The sequence below is a fragment of the Armigeres subalbatus genome, chromosome 1 (assembly GCF_024139115.2).
Source record: "Armigeres subalbatus isolate Guangzhou_Male chromosome 1, GZ_Asu_2, whole genome shotgun sequence".
NCBI classification, from domain to species: Eukaryota; Metazoa; Arthropoda; class Insecta; order Diptera; family Culicidae; genus Armigeres; species Armigeres subalbatus.
In genome coordinates, this window is record NC_085139.1 from 9,521,533 (window position 1) to 9,547,064 (window position 25,532).

General features: G+C 42.7%; 2 protein-coding genes across 5 annotated transcripts in view; one reads left to right on the forward strand and one right to left on the reverse strand.

Moving 5' to 3' along the window:
* The window catches only part of LOC134221107 (polypeptide N-acetylgalactosaminyltransferase 16-like), a 70,692-nt gene extending 69,982 nt beyond the window's left edge, over positions 1-710 (forward strand). For all 4 annotated transcript variants that reach the window (XM_062700300.1, XM_062700307.1, XM_062700322.1 and 1 more), the window contains one exon: positions 38-710. In XM_062700300.1, coding sequence (XP_062556284.1) covers positions 38-665 — 628 coding nt within the window. In that variant the 3' untranslated portion in view covers positions 666-710. The remainder of the gene's footprint in view (positions 1-37) is intronic.
* Positions 711-3,137: 2,427 nt separating this feature from the next.
* Positions 3,138-24,808, reverse strand: LOC134208075 (uncharacterized). Its single transcript, XM_062684166.1, has 2 exons — positions 24,322-24,808; positions 3,138-4,168 (listed from the first exon to the last, which is right to left on the reverse strand). Exons 1-2 carry the CDS (start codon positions 24,691-24,693, stop codon positions 3,260-3,262), a joined length of 1,281 nt encoding a protein of 426 aa, XP_062540150.1. The 5' UTR covers positions 24,694-24,808; the 3' UTR covers positions 3,138-3,259.
* Between the last annotated feature and the right edge of the window lie 724 nt (positions 24,809-25,532).

Here is a 25,532-nt window from a genome sequence, read left to right on the forward strand (position 1 = left end):
TAATGATTTTCAATATCCTAAAATCTTCTCTTTTCAGGAATACGAAGCGTATTGCCTCAGTTTGGATGGACGAGTTTCAGAACTTTTTCTATGAGACACGGCCGGAAGCGGGTGGGATTTCGGTTGGATCACTGCAAGACATGAAAGATCTGAAGCGGCGGTTGAACTGTCGCAAGTTTAGTTGGTATTTGCAGAATGTGTTTCTAGACCTGAAACTACCGAACGAAAATAATGCAGCCTTTGGTCTGTTGCGGCACGCTGAGCGGTGTCTGGATGTGAAACCAAAGTACAAACGCTCTCGGAAGCGAAGTCATCGTCAGCAGAAAGTGCCGCAGGGCAACGATGTCGTGCTGGTTGAGTGTAGTAGAGATGACGCGGAAGGAGCAACCAAATGGTCGCTGAACAAAAAGACCGGCCAGTTGAGCACGGATTCGGGTGCGTGTATGAATGTGAAAAATGGAATGATACAATTGGAGCAGTGCGAAGATGAAAATGGGAATCAGGATGCTCAGCGGTGGGAACGGAGAGGCGGAACGCTGGTACACAGTAAGACTGTTTTGTGTTTGGAGAATCTGGTAAGTGCCGATGTAGGTGTGAGTGAGTGCAGGATGGGAGCCCCTAGTCAGTTGTGGAATTTTTCAGTTGAGATTCAGCATTTAAGATGATGACGGTTTAGGTAGAATAATAAATCCATTCAAAACAATAAAAAATGAGAGATTTTTATCCGAACGACCAATATGTAAGCATTAGGTGACCTACATTGTAGTAACTTTTTTCTGCATTAAGCATAATGCATAAATACCTGCATAATGCATTCAAATTAAATCAAAATCAAACCAAACTCGGTCAAAATCAAATCGGAAAGCAATTCACTTCAAATTCAAAAGCCACCAAAATTCAATTTAATTCAAAATCCAAACCAAATCGAAACCAAAGCAAATCTAAGCCCAATTTTTACATTCAATCTAATCCCAATCCAAAAAAAACCCAATTTTTCAATTCAATCCAAATCCAATCCAAATCCAATCCAATCCAAATCCAATCCAATCCAAATCCAAGTCTAATCCAATCCAAATCCAATCCAAATCCAATCCAAACCCAATCCAAACCCAATCCAAACCCAATCCAAATCCAATCCAATCCAAATCCAATCCAAATCCAATCCAAATCCAATCCAAATCCAATCCAAATCCAATCCAAATCCAATCCAAATCCAATCCAAATCCAATCCAAATCCAATCCAAATCCAATCCAAACCAATCCAAACCAATCCAAACCAATCCAAACCAATCCAAACCAATCCAAACCAATCCAAATCCAATCCAAACCAATCCAAACCAATCCAAATCCATCCAAACCAATCCAAACCAATCCAAACCAATCCAAACCAATCCAAACCAATCCAAACCAATCCAACCAAACCAATCCAAACCAATCCAAACCAAACCAATCCAAACCAATCCAACCAATCCAAACCAATCCAAACCAACCAAACCAATCCAAACCAATCCAAATCCAATCCAAACCAATCCAAACCAATCCAAACCAATCCAAACCAATCCAAACCAATCCAAACCAACCAAACCAATCCAAACCAATCCAAACCAATCCAAACCAATCCAACCAAACCAATCCAAACCAATCCAAACCAATCCAACCAACCAAACCAATCCAAACCAATCCAAACCAATCCAAACCAATCCAAACCAATCCAAACCAATCCAAATCCAATCCAAATCCAATCCAAACCAATCCAAACCAACCAAACCAATCCAAACCAATCCAAACCAATCCAAACCAATCCAAACCAATCCAAACCAATCCAAACCAATCCAAACCAATCCAAACCAATCCAAACCAATCCAAACCAATCCAAACCAATCCAAACCAATCCAAACCAATCCAAACCAATCCAAACCAATCCAAACCAATCCAAACCAATCCAAACCAACCAAACCAATCCAAACCAATCCAAACCAACCAAACCAATCCAAACCAATCCAAACCAATCCAAACCAATCCAAACCAATCCAAACCAATCCAAACCAACCAAACCAATCCAAACCAATCCAAACCAACCAAACCAATCCAAACCAATCCAAACCAATCCAAACCAATCCAATCCAACCAAACCAATCCAAACCAACCAAACCAATCCAAATCCAATCCACATCCAATCCAAACCAATCCAAACCAACCAAACCAATCCAACCAATCCAACCAATCCAAACCAACCAATCCAATCCAAACCAACCAAACCAATCCAAACCAATCCAAACCAATCCAAACCAATCCAAACCAATCCAAACCAATCCAAACCAATCCAAACCAATCCAAACCAATCCAAACCAAACCAACCAAACCAATCCAAACCAACCAAACCAATCCAAACCAATCCAAACCAATCCAAACCAATCCAAACCAATCCAAACCAACCAAACCAATCCAAACCAATCCAAACCAATCCAAACCAATCCAAACCAATCCAAACCAATCCAAACCAATCCAAACCAAACCAAACCAAACCAAACCAAACCAAACCAAACCAATTCAAATCCAATCCAAACCAATCCGAATCCAATCCAAATCAAACCAAACCAAACCAATCCAAACCAATCCAAACCAATCCAAACCAATCCAAACCAATCCATATCCAATCCAAACCAATCCAAACCAATCCAAACCAATCCAAACCAATCCAACCAATCCAAATCCAATCCAAACCAATCCAAACCAATCCAAATCCAATCCAAATCCAATCCAAATCCAATCCAAATCCAATCCAAATCCAATCCAAATCCAATCCAAATCCAATCCAAATCCAATCCAAATCCAATCCAAATCCAATCCAAATCCAATCCAAATCCAATCCAAATCCAATCCAAATCCAATCCAAATCCAAACTTAACCCTATTCAAATCTTATTAAATTCTTGTGAAATCCTATCCAATATAAATCAACATTTGATTCAAATTTAATCCTAATCAATCCAAATCTTACCTGAGTACAACCAAGTCCTCATCCAATGCATCCCATATATGTTGTACCCAAATCTAATATCTGATCCAAATTCAATCTACATCTAATAAATCTTAGAAATGAGTAAGTGATATTACCTGACGCTAAGATACGAAGAATTATGTTTATGTATGGAAACACGTCTATTCATTGTAGAATATTTTAATTATTATTTTAATTAAATATAGTCAAATCAGGATATTACTGCTACAGATCTTACCGTAAACTGTCCACCCAATCTTCACGACGCATCATCTTCGTCATCCAACGCGTCTTCCTTCCACTTGAGAGCATCCTTCTTCGCCGGCAACCTAAACCGAAATTCGTCCAAAAAGTGGCCGTACACGTTCTCCCCCAAGTTGACCAATTCGACCGCCAACGATTTTTCGTCCGACTTCCACTGCCTTTCCGGAGCTCCGGCAAACAGTTCCATACGCAGCAGGGCCACCATCGTAGGATTCAGATACCGTTTGATGCCGTTGAAGAGCTGAACCTTGTTCATGTGTGGTCCCTTCTCCATTTTGGAGCCACTCTCGTCGGATTGCGGTTCGCACTTGTGAACCGGAACCGGCATCGGCGTTGGAACGGGAACTTCTATCACCTTCGGTTCGGGAATGGGTTTGTTCAGTACATCGGTTAGAAGTTTCTTCACTTCCGCAATCCGCGCTGTTGCTTCATCCAGTTTCACATGGTACGCCGGATCGGTGATGATTGTGACCGCCGGAGATGCTGGGGGTTCTATCGGTGCCGATTGGGTACGTGGAGCTGCCTGTGCCAGGGTTTCTTCCGTGACATCCGTTGAAGAAGAGGGCATTACCATGGATGGAATTTCTTCGGCAGTAGAGTCTCGCTGTTGAACAGAGTTTGGCAAAGACTTTACCGGTAGCCGGTGAATGGAGAGAAGCTGCACTTTCGATTTCTTGGGCGAATTATCCGCGGACGGTTTGGGTTTACGTTTGACCAGAACTTTCCGTAGAATAGCAGTCGGTGCCGGAGCAGCAGGGGCTTCCTGTTTATGATCCTCATTATTTACCGTCGCCAGAAGCGCCATAGCAGAGGTTGATTTCTTATTGGTTTTATTGAGTATTTTAGGTGGGCTGAGAACTGGTGTAATGTTGAATTCTTCATGCTCCGAGTCAACGAATTGAATCTGCAAATTAAAATAAAATAAACAAATTGTCATAGAAATGTGTAACTAGCGGCAATAATTGAAAAGTTTAGAGAATACTGCATTCTTCTTCTTCATTGGTATTATATCCCCCACTGGGACATTGCCGCCTCGCAGCTTATGCACTTCCACAGTTATTAACTGCGTGGTTTCTAAGCCAAGTTACCATTTCTGCATTCGTATATAATGAGGCTAACACGATGATACATTTATGCCTTTGGAAGTCGAGACAATTTCCAATTCGAAAATTGTCTAGACCGGCACCGGGAATCAAACCCAGCCATGCTCAGGAATGCCTTGCTTTGTAGCCGTGCATCTTACCGCACGGCTAAGGAGGGCCCCTTGTTCAGATCATTGAACACTTGATTTATTGCAATGTTGTGAACACGCGATATGCTTATGGTCACTCCTGACGGAATCCAAGATTAAAAGTGCTCGCGTTTTCGGAGGCACACCACTCGATTCAGAGGCGGCGCACAACTGTCATATTTGTTGATTTAGCTTTGCTGCGTCGCAGCATGTGTGAAATAATAAAAATGACAGTTGTGCGTTGCTTCCGTATCGAGTGGTGTGCCCCCGAAAACGCGAGCACTTTTAATCTTGGATTCCGTCAGGAGTGACCTTATACACAGCATGTGGAAGATTTAATTCGAAAAATGTTTTGGAGGTAACCACTTTTCTTCGGTGGGGTATGAACCCATGATCCTCAGTTCCTTCGTAATTTATCTGGTAGGTACAGTAATCAAATTTGGACGCATGCCATTTATTTTTTTTCAAAATGAACTGTCATAGAAATTCATGTGGGGTTAGGCGGGGCAAGATGGGTCACGGGGTAAGATTGGTCAGGGTTGTTTTTGAGCATCGTATACATTTTAATGTGGAGACTATGATTTTGTAGGAGGAATAATTTGGTTCTACTTTATTGGCACTCGATTTGATGATAAAATTTTATTTTGGTAGAGTATGGCAACGTAAAATATTTTTCTGCTTTGTTTCTTATGTGAAACACACTTTCTATAAAACGTGTAGCCTCGTCGAGCCATCCAAAATTTAAACATTTTTTAGTAATATACTGCCGCTAACCGCAAGTCGAGCACATCTGTATATGGAGGCCCATATACAGATGTGCTCGACTTGCGGTTAGCGGGAGTATACTGTATGTATAAGTAACATAAGTAATGTAGGCGATGTTGTACTAACTGCGTTGAAATACATAAATTTGATCGAAAATTAGACATTCTAACATGAACTTGCAAATGGGGCAAGATGGGTCAGTACATACTGAAGGGCATAGTTCATATTCAAAACATATTTTCCCCTGGTTTAATCATTTTAAGGTTACTTTTGAGGATAATGATGTTAATTTGTTGATTCAAAATGTATATTTTTTGTCTTTAAGAATGAAATACATGGACGGCTTGTTTTCATAAGAAATTGCAGCCATTTTTAAATGTAGAGGCATTCCTTCATCCAAAGCTTAAAAATCCTTTTTAATTCAATAAAATTATTGGCAATAAATCTATCTATCAGTGTGTAATTTAATCTTGTGAATAAACACAATATTAATTGCCGAATTCAAAGGTGACCCATCTTGCCCCGGCATGTCCTGATTGACTGAAAAGTAGACTTCTACTTTAACGACTCAAAATTCAATAAAAAGTAGAATTTTTGTTGTTTCATACCCCTGGCTTACAGATTATGAGCTATTTTTATAGATCCACGTTGAAAAGCTAAATTAAAACGTTTCTATTTTGAGGGATTGAGGGTTCGCCTTAGGTTACCCATCATGCTCCATCCTACCCTAATAACATATTTTTGGTAGTATTTACATTTACTAAAAAATATAGGCAAAAGTTTTTGGCCGTATTTTAGCCGTTTTATAACCGATTTCGGGTATTGTTAGCTTAATACAAATATTATGAGCAGATCTTGCATTGTTGGGCAGCTGGAACTATAAAGGATAACGATTGGAAGCTTGGAACATGGAGCTGCAAGTCGCTAGGCTTCGCAGGTTGCGACAGGATAATCTACGATGAATTACATCCCCGCAACTTCGACGTCGTGGCGCTGCAGGAGATTCGCTGGACAGGACAGAAAGTGTGGAAAAGCGGGCATCGAGCGGCTACCTTCTACCAAAGCTGTGGTACCACCAACGAGGTTGGAACCGGCTTCATAGTGCTGGGTAAGATGCGTCAACGTGTGATTGGGTGGCAGTCAATCAACGCAAGGATGTTCTTTCCCCGCAAAAATATCCATAAGATCACATGGAGATCAACCTAACTAAGAAACGGAAAACCAAATCGACCACGTTCTAATCGACGGTAAATTCTTCTCCGATATCACGAACGTACGCACTTACCGCAGTGCGAATATTTAATCCGACCACTACCTCGTTGCAGTACGTCTGCGCTGTCTGCGTCGGAGTCGTCCGCCGCGGCTAAACATTGGGCGACTACAAGACGGTAGAACAGTCCAAAACTACGCGCAGCAGCTGGAAGTGGCACTCCCAACGGAAGGGCAGCTAGGCGCAGCGTCTCTTGAAGATGGCTGGAGAGATATTCGATCCGCCATTGGTAGCACCGCAGCCGCTGTGAGCAGTTAGTAGAAGAGAAGAATGCAGCATGGGCGAGATTGCAGCAACACCGCACGAGGGCGAACGAGGCATGATATAAACTGACGCGGAACAGACAAAACTCGATTTTCCGGAGGAAAAAGCGCCAGCAGGAAAATCGAGACCGTGAAGAGACGGAGGAACTGTACCGCGCTAATAACGCACGAAAATTCTATGAGAAGTTGAACCGTTCACGTAAGGGCCACGTGCCGCAGCCTGATATGTGTAAGGACATAAACGGGAACCTTCTTACGAACGAGCGTGAGGTGATCCAAAGGTGGCGGCAGCACTACGAAGAACACCTGAATGGCGTTGTGGCAGACGAAAATGTCGGTATGGTGATGGATCTGGGAGAACGCGCGCAGGACATAATTTTCCCGTCTCCGGATCTCCAGGAAAGAAGACGGTGTGTGGCGGCGAAGAATGAACCACGAGCTCGCCCAACTCTACGGCGAACCCAGTGTCCAGAAGGTAACATGTTGCAAGAATGCAGGATGGTGTTCGCTTTCGATCCGGCTCTCCAGGAAATCCAGGAGGAGATTGGCCGACTGAAGAACAACAAAGCTCCTGGGGTTGACCAACTACCAGGAGAGCTATTTGAACACGGTGGTGAGGCACTGGCTAGAGCGCTACTTTGGGTCATTACCAAGATTTGGGAGGAGAAAGTTTTGACGCATGAGAGGATGGAAGGTGTCGTGTGTCCTATATACAAAAAGGGCGATAAGCTGGATTGTATATTCCTTTTAGCTTTTAAGCATTTGCCAATAAACCTTCAGGAAATCGCTAAGAAGACTTTGACCCTTTTTTATACGTCTGGTGCCGCGCCAACATCCTTAAAAGATTTCAACTCGAGGAGACCCTGTTGTCGTTAGTCAATTATAATATCGTGGCGAAGGTCGTTTAGAGGACAGATCTGCGATGGTCCTGACGACGCGAGCAGCGGCGAAAGCCAACGCTGAGAGGCCTCAGCAAATTTGTGACAAATGTAAAAACTCCAACCATGTAGCTTGCGAGCGGTGTCGTCGTTGGTACCATCGTGCATGTGCGGAGGTGACTGAGGGCTTCAGTGGTAAGTGGACGTGCAGGGATTGTGTCTCGATAGTCATGACATCAGTGCACCATCAGTGGCGACTCGATTTCTGGACGAACCAACAGTCCATGATCAACCAGAGTGCAACTAATGCGCCTCGAGGATGAGAAAAAAGCTCAGGAGAAACTGATTCTTGAGCAACAGGAGCAGGAGCGCGTTCGCCAAGAAAAAGCACTAGCAGCAAAGGCTGCACTCGATAAAAAAACTCGACGAGAAATACGATTTGCTCATCTCTCAGGCCGAAGATGACGAGGCAGCAAGTCGATACAGCCGTCGGAGTCGTATGGGTCGTGAAAGTCGCCACAGTCAAGTTGAGGAGTGGATTCAGCAAATTGACGAAGCTGCCGGTGGGACACTAGCGCCGGAAAATGTCGACGACATCTTTCCACCTATTTCAATTGGAGTAGGAATGAACTTACAGCGAGGAGGAATGCTTAGTAGGTATACTGGCACAAAGCCTAAGCAAGCATCTAATAAAGTACACGATGGAGCCCAAACTTCTCACCCCAAGCCTGCGAATGAATTGGTGGTCGAAAATGTGTGTACGGAAGGTACATCTTCTATGGCTGGAATGAAAGATCCGGTTACAGCATCTACGCCAATTCGATCTAGTGATATAGTAGTGCAAAGTGTACAACAAACACGATCGTTGAATGTGCAGCCGATATATACACAACCAGTGTATGCACAGTCGGTGTTTGTTCAACCGATACAGTCGCAACCTACGCTATCAAAGCTGGTTCCGCGACCGCCGCTACCCACCTTTTTGTTCCCAGAGCCAATAACAATGTCCAAGCCATCGACGTCTCAAGCAAATGCCTCTATTCCACCACAATCGTTCCTATTGTCGAAGACAGGTAGACCAATAACGTCCAGCTTTGAATTGCCTTCCACAAATTTGACGAGACAATCACAAGTGATCCAAACGATGGTATCACCGTCGTCGCTCCCCCCGCCAATATCACTGCCATCGCAAGAGCCGTCGTGCAATTATTCCACCGAGCGGCGAACGAGTATGCCACTACCATCGACGACTCATGCGTTGTCTCTTCATCAACACACACAATCGAACCCAGTGAGATCATTGTGTGATCAATTAGATGAATTATCGTTACCACCATCTGTATTGCGGGCATCGATGTCATACACCCCTTCACCCCATCCGTCTCTTCATCCCAGTCAGCAAATTGCGAGTAAACCGTCTTCCAACGAAAGCACCGGAGCGCGGCCGAAACCAGACGCCGTAGTCAATGTTCATCGTCGTATTAAAAGTGCAACAATATTCCGTATAATCCCGGTGGTTTTGTATGGTAGAGAAGCTCAAGTATCCACGTTCGCCTTCCTTGACGAAGGTTCCTCGTCAACCCTCATCGAAAAAGAAGTCGCAGATCAATTGAACCTTGGCGGTGAGCTACAGCCGCTATGTTTGACGTGGACGGCGAAGGTTTCGCTCCATGAGAAAGACAGAAAACAGCAAAAGTTTCTCATTGACCGGCGTAAGCACCGTTCGCCAGCTGGACCTTCCGGTACAGTCGCTGAAATATGGAGAATTATCTCAACATTTTCCTTATTTGGCTGGGATACCGGTGACAAGCTACCAAAAGGCCGTTCCTAAAATCCTGATAGGGTTGGACAACATAAAACTATCGCTGCCTCTCAAGACGCGTGAGGGATGGGCAAATGGGCCAGTGGCGGCAAAAACAAGACTAGGATGGACCGTGTTCGGGAGCATCGATGGTTCATGCGGGAATTCAACATTGCCATTGTTACACATTTGCAAGAGCACGGAAGATAGCAAACGCCACGATCTAGTGAAAGGATATTTCGCGGCAGAGAATCTGGCAGTATCCGGAACCTTTGGGCAAGAAGCTGAAGAAGATCGTCGAGCAAAAGACGAACGACGGTCAAAGGAGCCGATGGTCACTATAGAGACTGGACTGTTGTGGCGAAGTGACGTAGTGGAGTTGCCGTCTAGTTACGGTATGGCAGAGCGACGACTTATCTGCCTAGAGCGAAAATTGCGAAAATATCTTGAATTGCAAGCGAATCTAGAAAAACAAATTTCCGAATATCAGAGCAAAGGCTACGCTCACAAAACCACGTTCCAGGACATGCAAGAAAGTGATCCGAGCCGCACATGGTATCTCCCGCTCGGAGTTGTTACGAACCCTCGAAAACCCGGAAAAATACGTATCATCTGGGATGCGGCTGCCAAATCAAATGGTGTGTCCCTAAACGACATGCTGTTAAAGGGACCGGACCTTCTTTCATCATTACCAGCTATATTGTGCAGTTTTCGACAGCGGCAAGTCGCGATCGCAGGTGACATCCGCGAGATGTATCACCAGCTGAAAATCAGAAAGGAAGACCGACAAGTTCTACGTTTTTTGTACAGAAGTGACCCAGCCAAGGAGCCTGAAGTGTTTGTTATGGATGTGGCCATCTTTGGGTCGACTTGTTCACCGTGCTCAGCGAACTTCGTGAAAAATTTGAATGCGATGGAGTGGAAGGATAAATATCCAGAAGCGGCTACAGCAGTAGCAGAAAACCACTATGTGGATGATTACCTGGACAGTCGCGACACGGCAGAGGACATGGCGAAGCTGGCATCGGAGGTACGGAAAGTACAAACAGCAGCAGGATTTGAGCTACGTAATTGGCGATCGAATTCGATGAAAGTGTTGCAGGTCCTGGGAGAAAAGGCGGCGGAAACGCCGAAAGATTTCAGCGTTGACAAAGAGAGCAACGTGGAACGTGTTCTGGGTATGGCCTGGTTGCCGGACGAAGATGTATTTGTGTATTCCGTGCAGTTGCCGAATGAATTCGAGCGATTAGCGTCAACAAAAATCGTTACAACAAAGCGAAGCATCTTGAGATTTGTGATGAGCATCTTCGACCCGCTCGGCCTAATTTCGAACTTACTAATTCATGGAAAGGTGATTATCCAGGACCTGTGGAGAGCTCAAGTAGGATGGGACGATACTATTCCGATAGATATCTTGGAACAGTGGGAGCGATGGATTATGCAACTCTCCAAATTGAACCAAGTTCGTATTCCACGTTGCTATTTTCCCGATTACGATCGAGACGCATTGCATGCCTTGGAGCTACATGTATTCGTGGACGCAAGCGAATTAGCCTTCGCCTGTATAGCCTACGTTAGAATCATCGATCAAGGTCAGCCACGATGCTCTCTGGTAGCCTCGAAGGCCAAAGTTGCACCGTTAAAGCCTTTGTCAATCCCTAGGCTGGAGCTTCAGGCGGCAGTTATTGGAAGCAGACTAGCGAAGTCTATCGCGGAATACCACACTCTTCCGATCACGCGAAGATTCTTGTGGAGCGATTCTAAAACAGTCCTGTCATGGATCAACTCGGATGCTCGTAAATATCGCCAATACGTGGCGGTACGAATCGGTGAAATTCTGGAGGAGACTCAAACCGAGGAATGGCGCTGGGTACCCACCAAACTTAATGTTGCAGATGAGGCCACTAAATGGGGAAAAGGTCCCACACTGCAGCCGGATGGTCCCTGGTTCACCGGACCGGACTTCCTTTAAAAGTCAGAGAATGAATGGCCACAAGAACGGGTGACCTTGAACACCGAAGAGGAACTACGTGCTTTACACGTACATCGCGTACAGTTGATGCAGCCCTTCCTCGAGTGTGAGAGGTTCTCTAAGTGGGAACGAATGCTTCGGGCCACAGCATATGTGTGCTGGTTTGTAGATCGTTGCGGAAAATTCTGCAAGCAAGAGGCTATGCCAGCCGGTTGTACACTACACCAGGAGAATCTTGTGCAAATTGAGGGAATGTTATGGAGACTTGTACAGGCGCAAGAATTCGCAGAAGAGATTATGGTTCGATTGAAGACTAAAGCATCGAATAATGAACGGCTGGAATTGGAGACAAGCAGCTGCAGCAGACACCTTTCTTGGGTGAGTTTGGCGTGAATCGTATGGAAGGTTCGATAGAAGCGTCTCCTCTGGTGGCGTACAATGCGAAGTATCCAATAATACTGCCTAAAATTCATCGTGTTACTGAACTTTTAGTGGACTGGTACTACAGACGATATAGTCATCATAACGGGGGTAAACGAGATTCGCCAGCTATACCACATCCCAGCACTCCGGGCGGTTGTGCGAAGGAAGACAAAAAGATGTCACTGGTGCATTGTTTACAAAGCACGTCCTGAGGTGCCCAGGACAGCGCCTCTACCGGCGGCACGCGTAACTCCATTTGTCCGCCCGTTTTCACTTGTGGGCATCGACTATTTCGGTCCGTACATGATTAAGATCGGCCGGAGTCAAGTGAAGCGTTGGGTAGCACTTTTCACTTGCTTAGTAGTAAGAGCTGTCCACTTGGAAGTAGCTGCGTCACTTTCTACTGAATCATGTAAGCTAGCGTTGCGGCGATTCATCGCTCGTCGGGGTGCACCAACACAAATTTATACGGACCACGGAACAAACTTTGTGGGTGCCAGTCGAGAGTTGGCCAGTCAGCTTGTCGCAACTAATCGTGAGCTAGCAGAGATCTTCACCGATACCAACACTCGGTGGTTTTTCATCCCACCATCTTCCCCGCACATGGGCGGTGCATGGGAGAGGATGGTCAGAGCAGTAAAGACAGCAATGGAATCGGTTGGCAGTTGCCGTGCACCATCGGAAGAAGTGTTCCAAACCATTCTGTGTGAAGCGGAGTCAATGGTTAACTCCAGACTGTTGACGTACGTGCCACTTGAGACATCGGATCAGGAGGCATTAAGGACAAGCATCACAGAGTCCAATAATGGCAGTCAAGATGGAATCGCTTCCCCTCGCCACCCCTCGCCCTTATTTACGCTACATATACATGCACAAATTTCACTGCAAGCCCGAGTAACCAAATTGAATCTCAAATTGAGCCACTTACCTACTATAAAACTGCTTTATATATTAAATTTGATGTTCTTCGATATCACATCTTCAATAATAACACGAAATTTCCACGATCGAATCAATATTTCTTCTGATTCGTGTGAATTAATGAGAGATCTTCGATTCATTATCACTCCATCACTCCAGACTCCCGCACGGAAAGGCAAAATAAAATCATCAATTTGTACCACTTTCACTATTCCGTTTACAACGACAATAAAAATTCAGCAACCGCATGCTTCTAAACTATCAATCACTTCAAGAACCCACTCGATTTATACCGTAATTTTATCATATTGTGCCGATTTGTTTTCTCCACTGCCAAAACCGAAAATAAATTTTCACTTTGTTAGCTGCACTGCCAGTGATCGTTGAAAAGACTTAACCAAGCCAGAACGTTCTACTTTGGGACGAATATGCAAGTATAGCCAGTTCCTCTTTTGTTGCAATAGTATGGGTAGGCTGTGGCATGTTTCAGTGATGGAAGATTTGCTCTGATGAATTTCATTTAAAATAGCCAAACATAATGGGAAAAAGCTGCTTTAATCAACAATATTAATATCAGATTATCAGAATTATGCAAGAATGCTATAAGATATTAAGAAAACGCGTTTTGCCTCCGAATATTTTAATATTTTTTTAGGCGAAATTACTTACAATCGGAACTCTGGCCACACTGCCAAGCTTGCTCCAATCAGCCAAAAGTGAAAACAAAATACTAGTTGAAAAGTACTGCAGTCGGCTAAATAAGTCGAACGAACAAAATCTTGCGTTGGATCCGCTTTCCGCTTTCCCGATTATATTATACTGATACCATTGCGAATGGCGTTCGATGAGTGATCATTATCTATTTTTAGTTTTATTTATTTTTTGGGCAATATGATCTGGAGTGTTAGATAGTGTTAAGTGTTAAATAGTCTACGGAATCAACTACTACTTTCATGATGTTTCCAGCCGTCACGGAAACCCAGTTATCTTCTACAAGAATTTTTTTTCACGTGCGTTTTAAATACACACAGCAAAAAATATATTAAAATGCCGCGACGTAACTTGTCAAGGCGTACCTGATATTTCTATGTAAAACCAGATTTTACGTATTTTTATGTCGCATCGATGTGTTTGTACATCGCTCAACGTAAAAGTTAATTGGTGAAAATATTTTTTTGCCTACGCTAAATTAACAAAGAATTACCTGCATACTTATATAATTTATTACATTCGAAATGCTGCACATAATGTCCGTCCAAGAAATAATTTAATATTACGTCAAAAACAGTAATAACGCATGGAATCAACGCAATATTACTACCGATAGTTAATTTCACCTCATAAAACATTCAGTCAAGACGCCAACAAAATTGGCTCATCCACTGACAGTTCAGCTTTCTATTTTTCTTTGTTTGCATCGAACTACGATGACCGTGGAAAAATAATAATTTAATAGTGATTAATTTAAAATAAAATCATCCTGGATAGCGCATGCGGATAGGAGCGTGAACGGTGTTTTCCTCTACACCTCGGACAGCGAAAAAACATGTATACAGGTAGGTTTTGCTTAGAAGTATTAGCTGGCACCCATTTTTCACATTTTTCAATTGTCCAGAAACGAAAAGGATGCAGTGGATGGACTGATTAATGAAAAATCCTGTTTCGGTACTGGCGGGGAAGAATCGCGGTGAACCTGACCTTACCTGACCAGCAGCTGGATAGCAACACTGACAAAACAGCATCGAATCGAAACAAAAAAGCATGGATTTCTGCAGGTAAGTTCCAGATCGTTTGAAGAATAATCCATACGGTTATAAAGTTCGAATTTATTTTTCGCAGATCGCTCGCGAATAATCTACTGCGTCGGTAAGTGAGAAACAACGAAGGTAGAACAATGGTGTTGGTAATCGAGCTGTCATAAGCGCCCTTGTTTTGTTCCGGCCCACAAATCCAAAACATAGTGATGTTTTGACCAAAATTGTTTCCAAGATGCGTAAAGACTACACACTTTGCCAAATTGGCAAGATGTGCAAATATGTATATATTTCTGAAGCTGCTTGTCATACTTCTAGAGAAATTTTTCTGCCCAATCATATCATTTTATCGATCACAAATCTTAACGGAAATCACTCAACCGCATAACTGAGGATATCCTTTAACAAAAATGTACACTTGAATTGATATGAATCTTTTCGTAGTGGTTTTTCATATTTAGTTTTAAATTTTTCATTATAAATTTTTAATTAGGGTAACGGTACAAATAGTGGAATTTTCAATTTTCAATTTTCAATTTTCAATTTTTAATTTTCAATTTTTAATTTTCAATTTTCAATTCTCAATTTTCAATTTTGAATTTTGAATTTTAAAATTTGAATTTTGAATTTTGAATTTTTATTTTCAATTTTCAATTTTTAATTTTTAACTTTTAGTTTTTAATTTTTAATTTTTTATTTTTTATTTTTTATTTTTTATTTTTTATTTTTTATTTTATTTTTAATTTTTAATTTTTAATTTTTAATTTTTAATTTTTATTTTTTATTTTTAGTTTCTTATTTAAAATTTTCATTTAAAATTTTATTTAAAATTTAAAATTTAAAATTTAAAATTTAAAATTTTAAATTTTAAATTTTAATTTTTTTGGCTCGTCTCCGAGTATCTTCTGGAATTCTTCTTACTAAAGATCCTTCAGGAATGCCTCCGGAAGTTCCTCCAGGAATTCCTTCCGAAGTTCGTCCAAAAATTCCTCCGGAAAATCGTCCAAGAATTCCTCCGTACGTTCCTCCAAGTATTTCTCCGGTAATTCCTCCAAAAGTTTCTCCAGGAATTCCTCCAGAAGTTCCTTCAGGAATTTTTCCGGAAGTTCCTCAAGCAATTCCTCCGGAAGTTCCTCCAGCAATTCCTATGGAAGTACCTTCATGAATTCCTCCGGAAGTTCCTCCAAGAATTCCTCCGGAAGTTCCTCCAGGAATACCTTCGGAAGTTCCTCCAAGAATTCCTCCGAAAGTTCCTCCAAGAATTCCTTCGGAAGTTCCTCCAGGAGTTCCACCCGTAGTTCCTCCAGAAATTCCTCCGGAAGTTCCTCCAGGAATTCCTCCGGAAGTTCCTACAGTAATTCCTCCGTAAGTTCCTCCAGGAATTCCTCCGTAAGTTCCTCCAGGAATTCCTCCGATAGTTCCTCCAGGAATTCCTCCGGAAATTCCTCCAGGAATTCCTCCGAAAGTCCCTCCGGAAGTTCCTCCAGGAATTCCTCCGAAAGGTCCTCTGGAAGTTCCTTCAGGAATTCCTCCGGAAGTTCCTCCTGAAATTCCTCCAGAAGTTTCTCCAGGAAATCCTCCGAAAGATCCTCCGGAAGTTCCTCCAGGAGGAACCTTTCGGAGCAATTCCTGGAGTAACTTCCGAAGGGACTTCCGGAAGAATTCCTGGAGGAATTTCCGGAGGAATTTTTGGAGGAACTTCCGGAGAAATTCCTGGAGGAACTTCCGGAGGACATTTCGGAGGATTTCCTGGAGTAGCTTCCGTAGGGATTTCCGGAGGAATTCCTGGAGGAACTTACGGAGGAATTCCTGGAGGAACTTCCGGAGGACCTTTCGGAGGAATTCCTGGAGGGACTTCCATAGGATCTTCCGGAGGAATTCCTGGAGCAACTTTCGGAGGAATTCCTGGAGGAACTTCCGGAGGAATTCCTGGAGGAACTTCCGGAGGACCTTTCGGAGGAATTCCTGGAGGAACTTCCGGAGGAATTCCTGGAGGAACTTCCGGAGGAATTCCTGGAGGAACTTACGAAGGAATTCCTGGAGGAACTTACGAAGGAATTCCTGGATGAACTTCGGGGGGAATTCCTGGAGGAACTTCCGGAGGAATTCCTGGAGCAACTTTCGGAGGAATTCCTGAGGGAACTTCCAGAGGACCTTTCAGAGGAATTCCTGGAGGAACTTCGAAGGAATTCCTGGAAGAACTTCCGGAGGACCTTTCGGAGGAATTCCTGGAGTAACTTCCGGAAGAATTCCAGGAGGAATTGTCGGAGGAATTCCTGGAGGAACTTCCGGAGGACCTTTCGGAGGAATTCCTGGAGGAACTTCCGGATGGACTTCCGGAGGAATTCCTGGAGGAGCTTCCGGAGGAATTTCTGGAAGAACTTCCGGAGGAATTCCTGAGGAACTTCCGGAGAATTCCTAGAGTAACTACGGAGGAATTCCTGGAGGAACTACCGGAGGATTTCCTGGAGGAATTCTCCGTGAGTTCAAAGAATTTGCCAGGAAAAAATTAAAAATTAAAAGTTAAAAATTAAAAATTAAAAATAGGAAAAAAATTAAAAATTAAAAACTGAAAATTAAGAATTAAAAATTAGAAATTAAAAATTGAAATTTAAAATTTTAAATTTTAAATTTTAAATTTTAAATTTTAAATTTTAAATTTTAAATTTTAAATTTTAAATTTTAAATTTTAAATTTCAATTTTTAATTTCTAATTTTTAATTCTTAATTTTCAGTTTTTAATTTTTAATTTTTTTCCTATTTTTAATTTTTAATTTTTAACTTTTAATTTTTAATTTTTTCCTGGCAAAATTCTTGAAGGAACTCACGGAGGAATTCCTCCAGGAAATCCTCCGGTAGTTCCTCCAGGAATTCCTCCGGTAGTTACTCTAGGAATTCCTCCGGAAGTTCCTCCAGGAATTCCTCCGGAAGTTCTTCCAGAAATTCCTCCGGAAGCTCCTCCAGGAATTCCTCCGGAAGTCCATCCGGAAGTTCCTCCAGGAATTCCTCCGAAAGGTCCTCCGGAAGTTCCTCCAGGAATTCCTCCGACAATTCCTCCTGGAATTCTTCCGGAAGTTACTCCAGGAATTCCTCCGAAAGGTCCTCCGGAAGTTCTTCCAGGAATTCCTTCGAAGTTCCTCCAGGAATTCCTCTGAAAGGTCCTCTGGAAGTTCCCTCAGGAATTCCTCCGAAAGTTGCTCCAGGAATTCCTCCGGAAGTTCCTCCAGGAATTCCCCCGGAAGTTCATCCAGGAATTCCTTCGTAAGTTCCTCCAGGAATTCCTTCGTAAGTTCCTCCAGGAATTCCTCCGGAAGTTCCTCCAGGAATTCCTCCGAAAGGTCCTCCGGAAGTTCCTCCAGCAATTCCTCCGGAAGTTCCTCCAGGAATTCCTCCGAAAGTTGCTCCAGGAATTTCTCCGGAAGATCCTCTGGAAGTCCCTCCAGGAATTCCTCCGAAAGGTCCTCCGGAAGTTCCTCCAGGAATTCCTCCGTAAGTTCCTCCAGGAATTCCTCCGGAAATCCCTACGGAAGCTACTCCAGGAAATCCTCCGAAATGTCCTCCGGAAGTTCCTCCAGGAATTTATCCGGAAGTTCCTCCAAAAATTCCTCCGGAAATTCCTCCAGGAATTCTCCCGGAAGTCCCTTCGGAAGTTACTCCAGGAATTGCTCCGAAAGGTTACTCCTGGAGGAACTTCCGGAGGATCTTTCGGAGGATTTCCTGGAGAAACTTCTGGAGGAATTTCAGGAGGAACTTCCGGAGGAATTCCTGAAGGAACTTCCAGAGGACCTTTCGGAGGAATTCCTGGAGGAACTTCCGGAGGGACTTTCGGAGGAATTCCTGGAGGAATTTCCGGAGGAATTCCTGGAGGAACTTTCGGAGGAATTCCTGAAGGAACTTACGGAGGAATTCCTGGAGGAACTTACGGAGGAATTACTGTAGGAACTTCCGGAGGAATTCCTGTAGGAACTTCCGGAGGAATTTCTGGAGGAACTACGGGTGGAACTCCTGGAGGAACTTCCGAAGGAATTCTTGGAGGAACTTTCGGAGGAATTCTTGGAGGAACTTCCGAAGGTATTCCTGGAGGAACTTCCGAAGGTATTCCTGGAGGAACTTCCGGAGGAATTCTTGGAGGAACTTCCGGAGGAATTCATGAAGGTACTTCCATAGGAATTGCTGGAGGAACTTCCGGAGGAATTGCTTGAGGAACTTCCGGAAAAATTCCTGAAGGAACTTCTGGAGGAATTCCTGGAGAAACTTTTGGAGGAATTACCGGAGAAATACTTGGAGGAACGTCCGGAGGAATTCTTGGACGATTTTCCGGAGGAATTTTTGGACGAACTTCGGAAGGAATTCCTGGAGGAACTTCCGGAGGCATTCCTGAAGGATCTTTAGTAAGAAGAATTCCAGAAGGTACTCGGAGACGAGCCAGCCTAGGGCTGAAAGTCTTCTTCATCAAAACACAAAAAAAAATCCAGAAGGTACTTCAGGAGAAATTATTGTAGAAATTTTTCGGAGGAACTTCCGCAGAAATCCCTGGAGAATCTGTCGAAAAAATCCTGGAGGAACTTCCGGAGAAAGTCATGGAGGAACTTCCGAAGGAATCCCCGGAGAACCTTCCGAGGGAATACCTGAAGCAACTTTCGTAGAATATCAGGAGGAACTTCCGGAAGATTTCCTGTAGAAACTTCCGGAGGAACTTCCGGAAGAATTCCTGGAGGAATTTCCGGAGGAATTCCTGGAGGAACTTCCGGAGGAATTCCTGGAGGAACTTCCGGAGGAATTCCTGAAGGAACTTCCGGAGGAATTCCTGGAGGAACTTCCGGAGGAATTCCTGGAGGAACTTCCGGAGGAATTCTTGGAGGAACTTCCGCTGGAATTCTTGGAGGAACTTCCGGAGGAATTCTTGGAGGAACTTCCGGAGGAATTCTTGGAGGAACTTCCGGAGGAATTCGTGAAGGAACTTCCAGAGGAATTGCTGGAGGAACTTCTGGAGGAATTCCTGAAGAAACTTCCGGAGGAATTCTTGGAGGAACGTCCGGAGGAATTCTTGGACGAACTTCCGAAGGAATTCCTGCAGGAACTTCCGAAGGAATATCAGAAGGAACTTCCGGAGGAATTCCTGGAGGAACTTTCGGAGGAATTGCTGGAGGAACTTGGAGGAAATTCTTAACGAAATTCTGGAGGAGTTCGTAAAAAAAACTTATGGTGGAGTTCGTGAAGGGGCTTCCGGAAGAATTCCAGGTGGATATTCCGGGGGAATTCCTGGAGGTTCTTCCGGAAGATGTCCTAGAGGGACTTCCGGAGCAAATACTGGAGGAACTTCCGAAGGAATTGGTAAGAAATTCCTGGAGAAACTAACGAAGTAATTCCTGGAGGTACTCTGGAGGATGTCTAAGAGGCACTTCCGGAGCAATTACTGGAGCAACTTCTGGAGGAATTCCAGAAGGAATTCCTGGAGGAACTTCCGGAGGAACTCCCAGATGATCTTGGGGGGGTATTCCTGGAGCAACTTCCAGAGGACTTCCTGGAGGAACTTCCGAAGGAATTGCTAGGGAAAACCTGAGGGATTCCTGGAGGAACTTCTTTGTGCTTCTTATGAAAACTTTAAGAACAACTCAAACTTATAGCTCAGTTTGTCTTCTCAAAGCCATCGGCGTGGTATGAAAATATTATGCGGCGTACACATTTTTAGTCACAGAATGCGGCAGTGATGCCTTGGCGCTCAAGTCGAGGCTTAAGTCTACTAAAAATCAAAAATTTCGCATAAAAACTTTTTTGACAAAATCAAAAATCCAAATATTTGAAATTAAAACAAAAGGTAAAAACTTTAAGTCCATTATCCATAAGACATTATTAAACAAAAGTGTTCTAGAAGTATTCAAAAATGTCAATTAAAGAAAAAGATATATGGAAAATAAAAATGAATTCAAAATGGCTACAAAATGTTTTTTAATACAAAAGAACTCAAATGAAAAATCCCGATCCCCTTAATCCCGCCCCGAAAATGAGGCATCTGCTGGCCGGTTTTTACGTCGCTTCGTCTATTACATCGCAAATATTACGTAGTAAATTTATTACATCTCACTATTCGGAAGGTAAAATATAAAGTACGTCACTTTTTTGTCACTTAATACTGATGTAATAACACATCGGATCTGCGACGGCGATGATGTGCATCTAATCCGATGTGATATTACTTTTTATTTTTTACTGTGCAGGCAGATGATATGTTGAACGATCTACAATTTTTTTAGTAGTTTTTATAAAATGACCTTCCGAGTGAACGACGGCGTCCATGATGCCCCCCGCCACGATAGCAATTCAATTATGTACTCCAAGTATTTGTCTTTCATTTGCGTCTGAGATGTAAGATCTCCAAGTCATTCTGAAGTTTGAATCAATCCACGGCTTTCATGATGTCTCCAGCTGTAATGACTAATAAGTAATGGGCGTAGGTTTGAAGAAAAAACAACTGAGAAGATAGCTTTACAGTTGACATCGTTGAAGTTCGATTAAGGTGACAGATCGATAAAGGACACAGAAAGCGAAGTGAAAATGCTTGTACAGACTAGAAGAATAAAATTGCATTGATACCGTTACTGAGGACATAATGAAAGTTGTAGTTTGTAATTGGATTTGAGATTGGGGCGTTATCGTGACTAGGGAAATTCGCGAAGTCGTGTTGATTCGCTAAAACATATGATTAAATCGTTCTACAGTTTTGAGATCTTACGACATCTCATGTGCTTTAATAGGATATGTAAGTAGAAGGAATATACTTAGAGGACAGAATTGAGTTAACCCGGTGTTCAGGAAATTAGGTAAGTTGTTGTTGTTGCTTTTGAAGACTATTTGATTCAAGCTTTAGGACAATTTGGAGGTCGTAAGAGACATCGTATGTGTGGATACGGACAGCAAACTAACTATATATACATAGACGACATGATTGGGTTGATGCCGAGGTTAAGGACATAATTGAATCTGTGATTGACTCAATAGACCATTTGATTCAAGATCCAGAACAATTCGGAGATCTTGCAGCATCTCATATGCCTGGATTTAAGGTGCAAGTGAAAGACATATACTTGAAGGACATAATTGGGTTGATACCGTCGCTGGAAGCCGTGGTTGACTTTGTTGATCATTTAATCCATACTCCAGGACAATTTGGTGATCTTGCAACATTTTATATGCCTGGATTTGAGACGAAAATGAAGATAAATATTTGAAGGACGTAATTAGGTTGATATCGTCGCTACGAACATCATGGCAACCGTGGTTGATTCGATAGACTGTCTTATTCAAACTCCAGGACAATTTGGAGGTCCTAAAATATCTCATATGCCTGGATTAGCTGCATGCAGTCTTTTTCGACTAGGTGGATTAATTTTGTTCAAAAACACAAGTATTAGCCATATAATTTAACTTGTACATGCGCTCTATAATGTGGGCAGAAAGCTTCAAATAAGGGGTTTCGGTTCTAATAGGTGGATTGATCTTTGGTAAGAATGTAAATATTATTTGACAGATGCATATTGTGCATGTATTGGTGAAGGATCTTGCCATCACGCACAGAAACATAATTTTAATTGCACCAATACTAATGCATTTTTTGCTTGGACGCTGAGATGCTTGTCCTTAACTCCAAACCATTTTATACACCTTAGCAGCAATGGAGTCAAGCAACCGGACAAAATACCTGCTACGGAGAGCGAGGCTTTGCGAAACGGGTGGAATTTGTGTCGCTATATTCTGGATAAATTCTGGGCTAGATGGATCCGTGAATATCTGCCGGTCTTAACTCGACGTACCAAGTGGCATGAAGAAGTAAGACCCATTCGGGAAGGAGATATGGTGTTCATCATAGGAGAGAGCATTCGGAACCGGTGGCCTCGGGGTAAGGTCGTACAAGTCATCCCAGGACGAGATGGTCGCATTCGACAGGTAGACGTCCAGACAACAACAGGGGTTCTACGCCGTCCCGTGGCGAAGCTTGCCTTGATTGATGTACTTCCGGCTAGTAATCCTGCTGGTCTGGCGCAGCATTACGGGGAGGGGAATGTTGCGGGAGGCGTTACGAACATCGACGCTGCATCCGAAAATTCCCACAGGGATGGGAAGCAGGTCTGACAGACCAGTTGTCATCCGACAGCTCTGACAGTGTCAGCGAAGAAAAACAAAACCATAAAAAAAGGAATGATGATAAACGGTGAAAATGTGGTGATGTGAATTGTGCAGCCTGTTTATTTAGTATTTCATAAAAAACTACCTTAAAATATTACCTCTTTACTATCTTATGCACTATACAAAATTAGATTAGTGAGTTTACATGCGAAACACACCCTGAAAATGAATTATTAATGTGAATCTATTAATACTGTTTAGGTTACCTTTCATGCACTACTTATCCTATATTTGATGAATTACAACTAAATTAAACCGAAAATTATTATACGATCACGAGACTGTAAGTGAAACTACGACGACCTAAAGAATGACTTAAGACTAAGACCTTAAAATGTACTTAAAAATAGGTTGACTAGACTGAACACTGGACGGTAGCTAAGACGTGGAAACGTAGACTAGAGTCACTGAAATGTGAGTACTATTTATAAGACGAAATTTGAACTGTTGAATATTGAAGTATATTCCTTTTAGCTTTTAAGCATTTGCCAATAAACCTTCAGGAAATCGCTAAGAAGACTTTGACCCTTTTTTATACGTCTGGTGCCGCGCCAACAGAGTTCATCGCCGTACCAAACTGACAATCTACAAAACGCTCATTAGACCGGTAGTCCTCTACGGACACGAGACCTGGACGATGCTCGTGGAGGACCACACTTGGAGTTTTGCGCACTTGGAGTTTTCGTTTGCTGCGTACCATCTATGGTGGGGTGCAGATGGTGGACGGTAGGAGGCGAATGAACCACGAGTTGCATGAGGAGAACCATCCATCGTTCACACCGCGAAAATCGGAAGACTGCGGTGGGCCGGACACGTAGCCAGAATGTCGGACAGTAACCCGGTGAAAATGGTTCTCGACAACGATCCGACGGGCACAAGAAGGCGAGGTGCGCAGCGGGCAAGGTGGATCGATCAGGTGGAAGATGACTTGCGGACCCTCCGTAGACTGCGTGGTTGGCGACGTGTAGCCATGGACCGAGCCGAATGGAGAAGACTCTTATATACCGCACAGGCCACTTCGGCCTTAGTCTGAATAAATAATAATAATAATGTTCCAACATTATCAGTTTTATGTATAAGATGTTATGGTTTTCAACTATTAGTCTCCACATATATTTTCGTTTAGGGTTGCAATTGATTATGATAACTCATACTTATTAAGGGTATCTGTGAAATTTAGTATATAGCCCATATGCAATGTATAACGGATGCTTTCTGATCGTTTTATGTCTCGTTACATATGCAAAAAAAAATATTGATTTTTTGTAGTGTAGTATTTATCCAACTCGGCAAGCTTCTTCCAATGAAAATTCGACTGATCTAATAGTTCTACGTTTTTTACTAGGCGATTTTTCAAAAAACAAGTCACCCAAAATGGTCAATTTGTGCAAAGCAATTTTTCTGACCCAAAATAGAACCTAAATATGTATTTTCTAAATTTGACGTATACTTTATTGAATGGATATAATTTTCATGAAACATTACATGCATTTCAATTTGCCGACTACTTTTTAGGGTGCTTATAATTTCTGGAACAGTCTATAATCAGCGTAAAAAAATCAACAAAACACAATTTACAACCCTCATAAACTTACCTCCATCCGAGTGGTCTCGGTTTCCACTGATTCGTTTTTCTCCGGAATGATCCACTCCTCCCTTTCGTTGATCTCATTCGTCTCCACGTTCCACGTCTTCCCGTCTTCCAATATGTCCAATCTTGGCACGGCAGTTTTAACCAGACCTTCCTGCAGGTAGTTCATGAACATCCTATTTTCAAAGTGATCCTGACAGACGACCTTGTTCTTCAGTTTGCTCAACGGCAGCTCCTTGAACTCCAGCCTGCCGGCATTGATGGCCCAAATTTCCAACCGAGGCCAGTCCCGGATGGGGAAGTGGAAAAAGTGCATCCCCGGCTTGCTGGCGGTACTGTTTTCACACTGTCGGAACGTGCACCGGCAGCCACCCATTTTCGGATTAAACTGTTTTTCAAACGAAATATTAGAGCAACTCTATCAAAATCGTTCACCAAATACAAAACCAAGCGCTATAGATGCTATAGACATAAACATTGAATTTGTTTATTTGAAAATGTTGACAGCAGCACAGGGTGGTTCATTTGTTTTGCTCAGACGATGGGCCTTTTCATGCGTCAATAATTCACCACAGCCCAACTGCTGAGCTAAAAGGAAAAGGCTTCCATCGTATCAAAAAACAAACAAATCAATTCGACGGGTAGAGTGATGTGATTCTACAATAAATTATTTATTACCCTTTGAATGTGGGGACATTCACTAATACCGTCACATAAACATTATGTTTCCATTCCCCCTTCATTCTCAGTAATACTTCTAGTATCAATGAAACTATGGTATCGATCACTAAGCTTCACGAAACACTCTGTTTTCCTGAATGTAACGTGATTTATGGGCATTCCTAATGATCAATTGGCCTCATTTGCATTGCTTATGGCAGAATAAGCCCAAATTTCTCGGAAAATTGATAGCATGCATTTTTCATCGTTTAGCTTTAGCTGCTTAAGTTAATGAACAGCCCACAATGATTGTGCAGAAATGAGCAGTGAACTGAATCGTAGTTTGTCTGATAAGGATACAGCAACTGATAACCATTTTTGCAAAAGCATTTTCTCAGAGGTAATGTACTACGTGATGTACTTCTAGAGATAGAACAACTCTTTCACAAAAAGTAACAATGAGGCAAACACATATTAACTTCAACCTGTCCAAAAATGATGGATTTGCATTTAATTATCGTACAAAGTTCAGGAATGAATCGATCTATCATTCGA

What these genes read in the sequence shown, in the direction of transcription:
- LOC134208075 (XM_062684166.1), bottom strand. Translation starts at nt 24,693, where the DNA reads ATGGGTGGCTGCCGGTGCACGTTCCGACAGTGTGAAAACAGTACCGCC. An exon ending in CCGAGACCACTCGGATGGAG is followed by an intron (nt 4,169 to 24,321) that starts GTAAGTTTATGA and finishes TTTAATTTGCAG; the next exon opens with ATTCAATTCGTTGACTCGGA.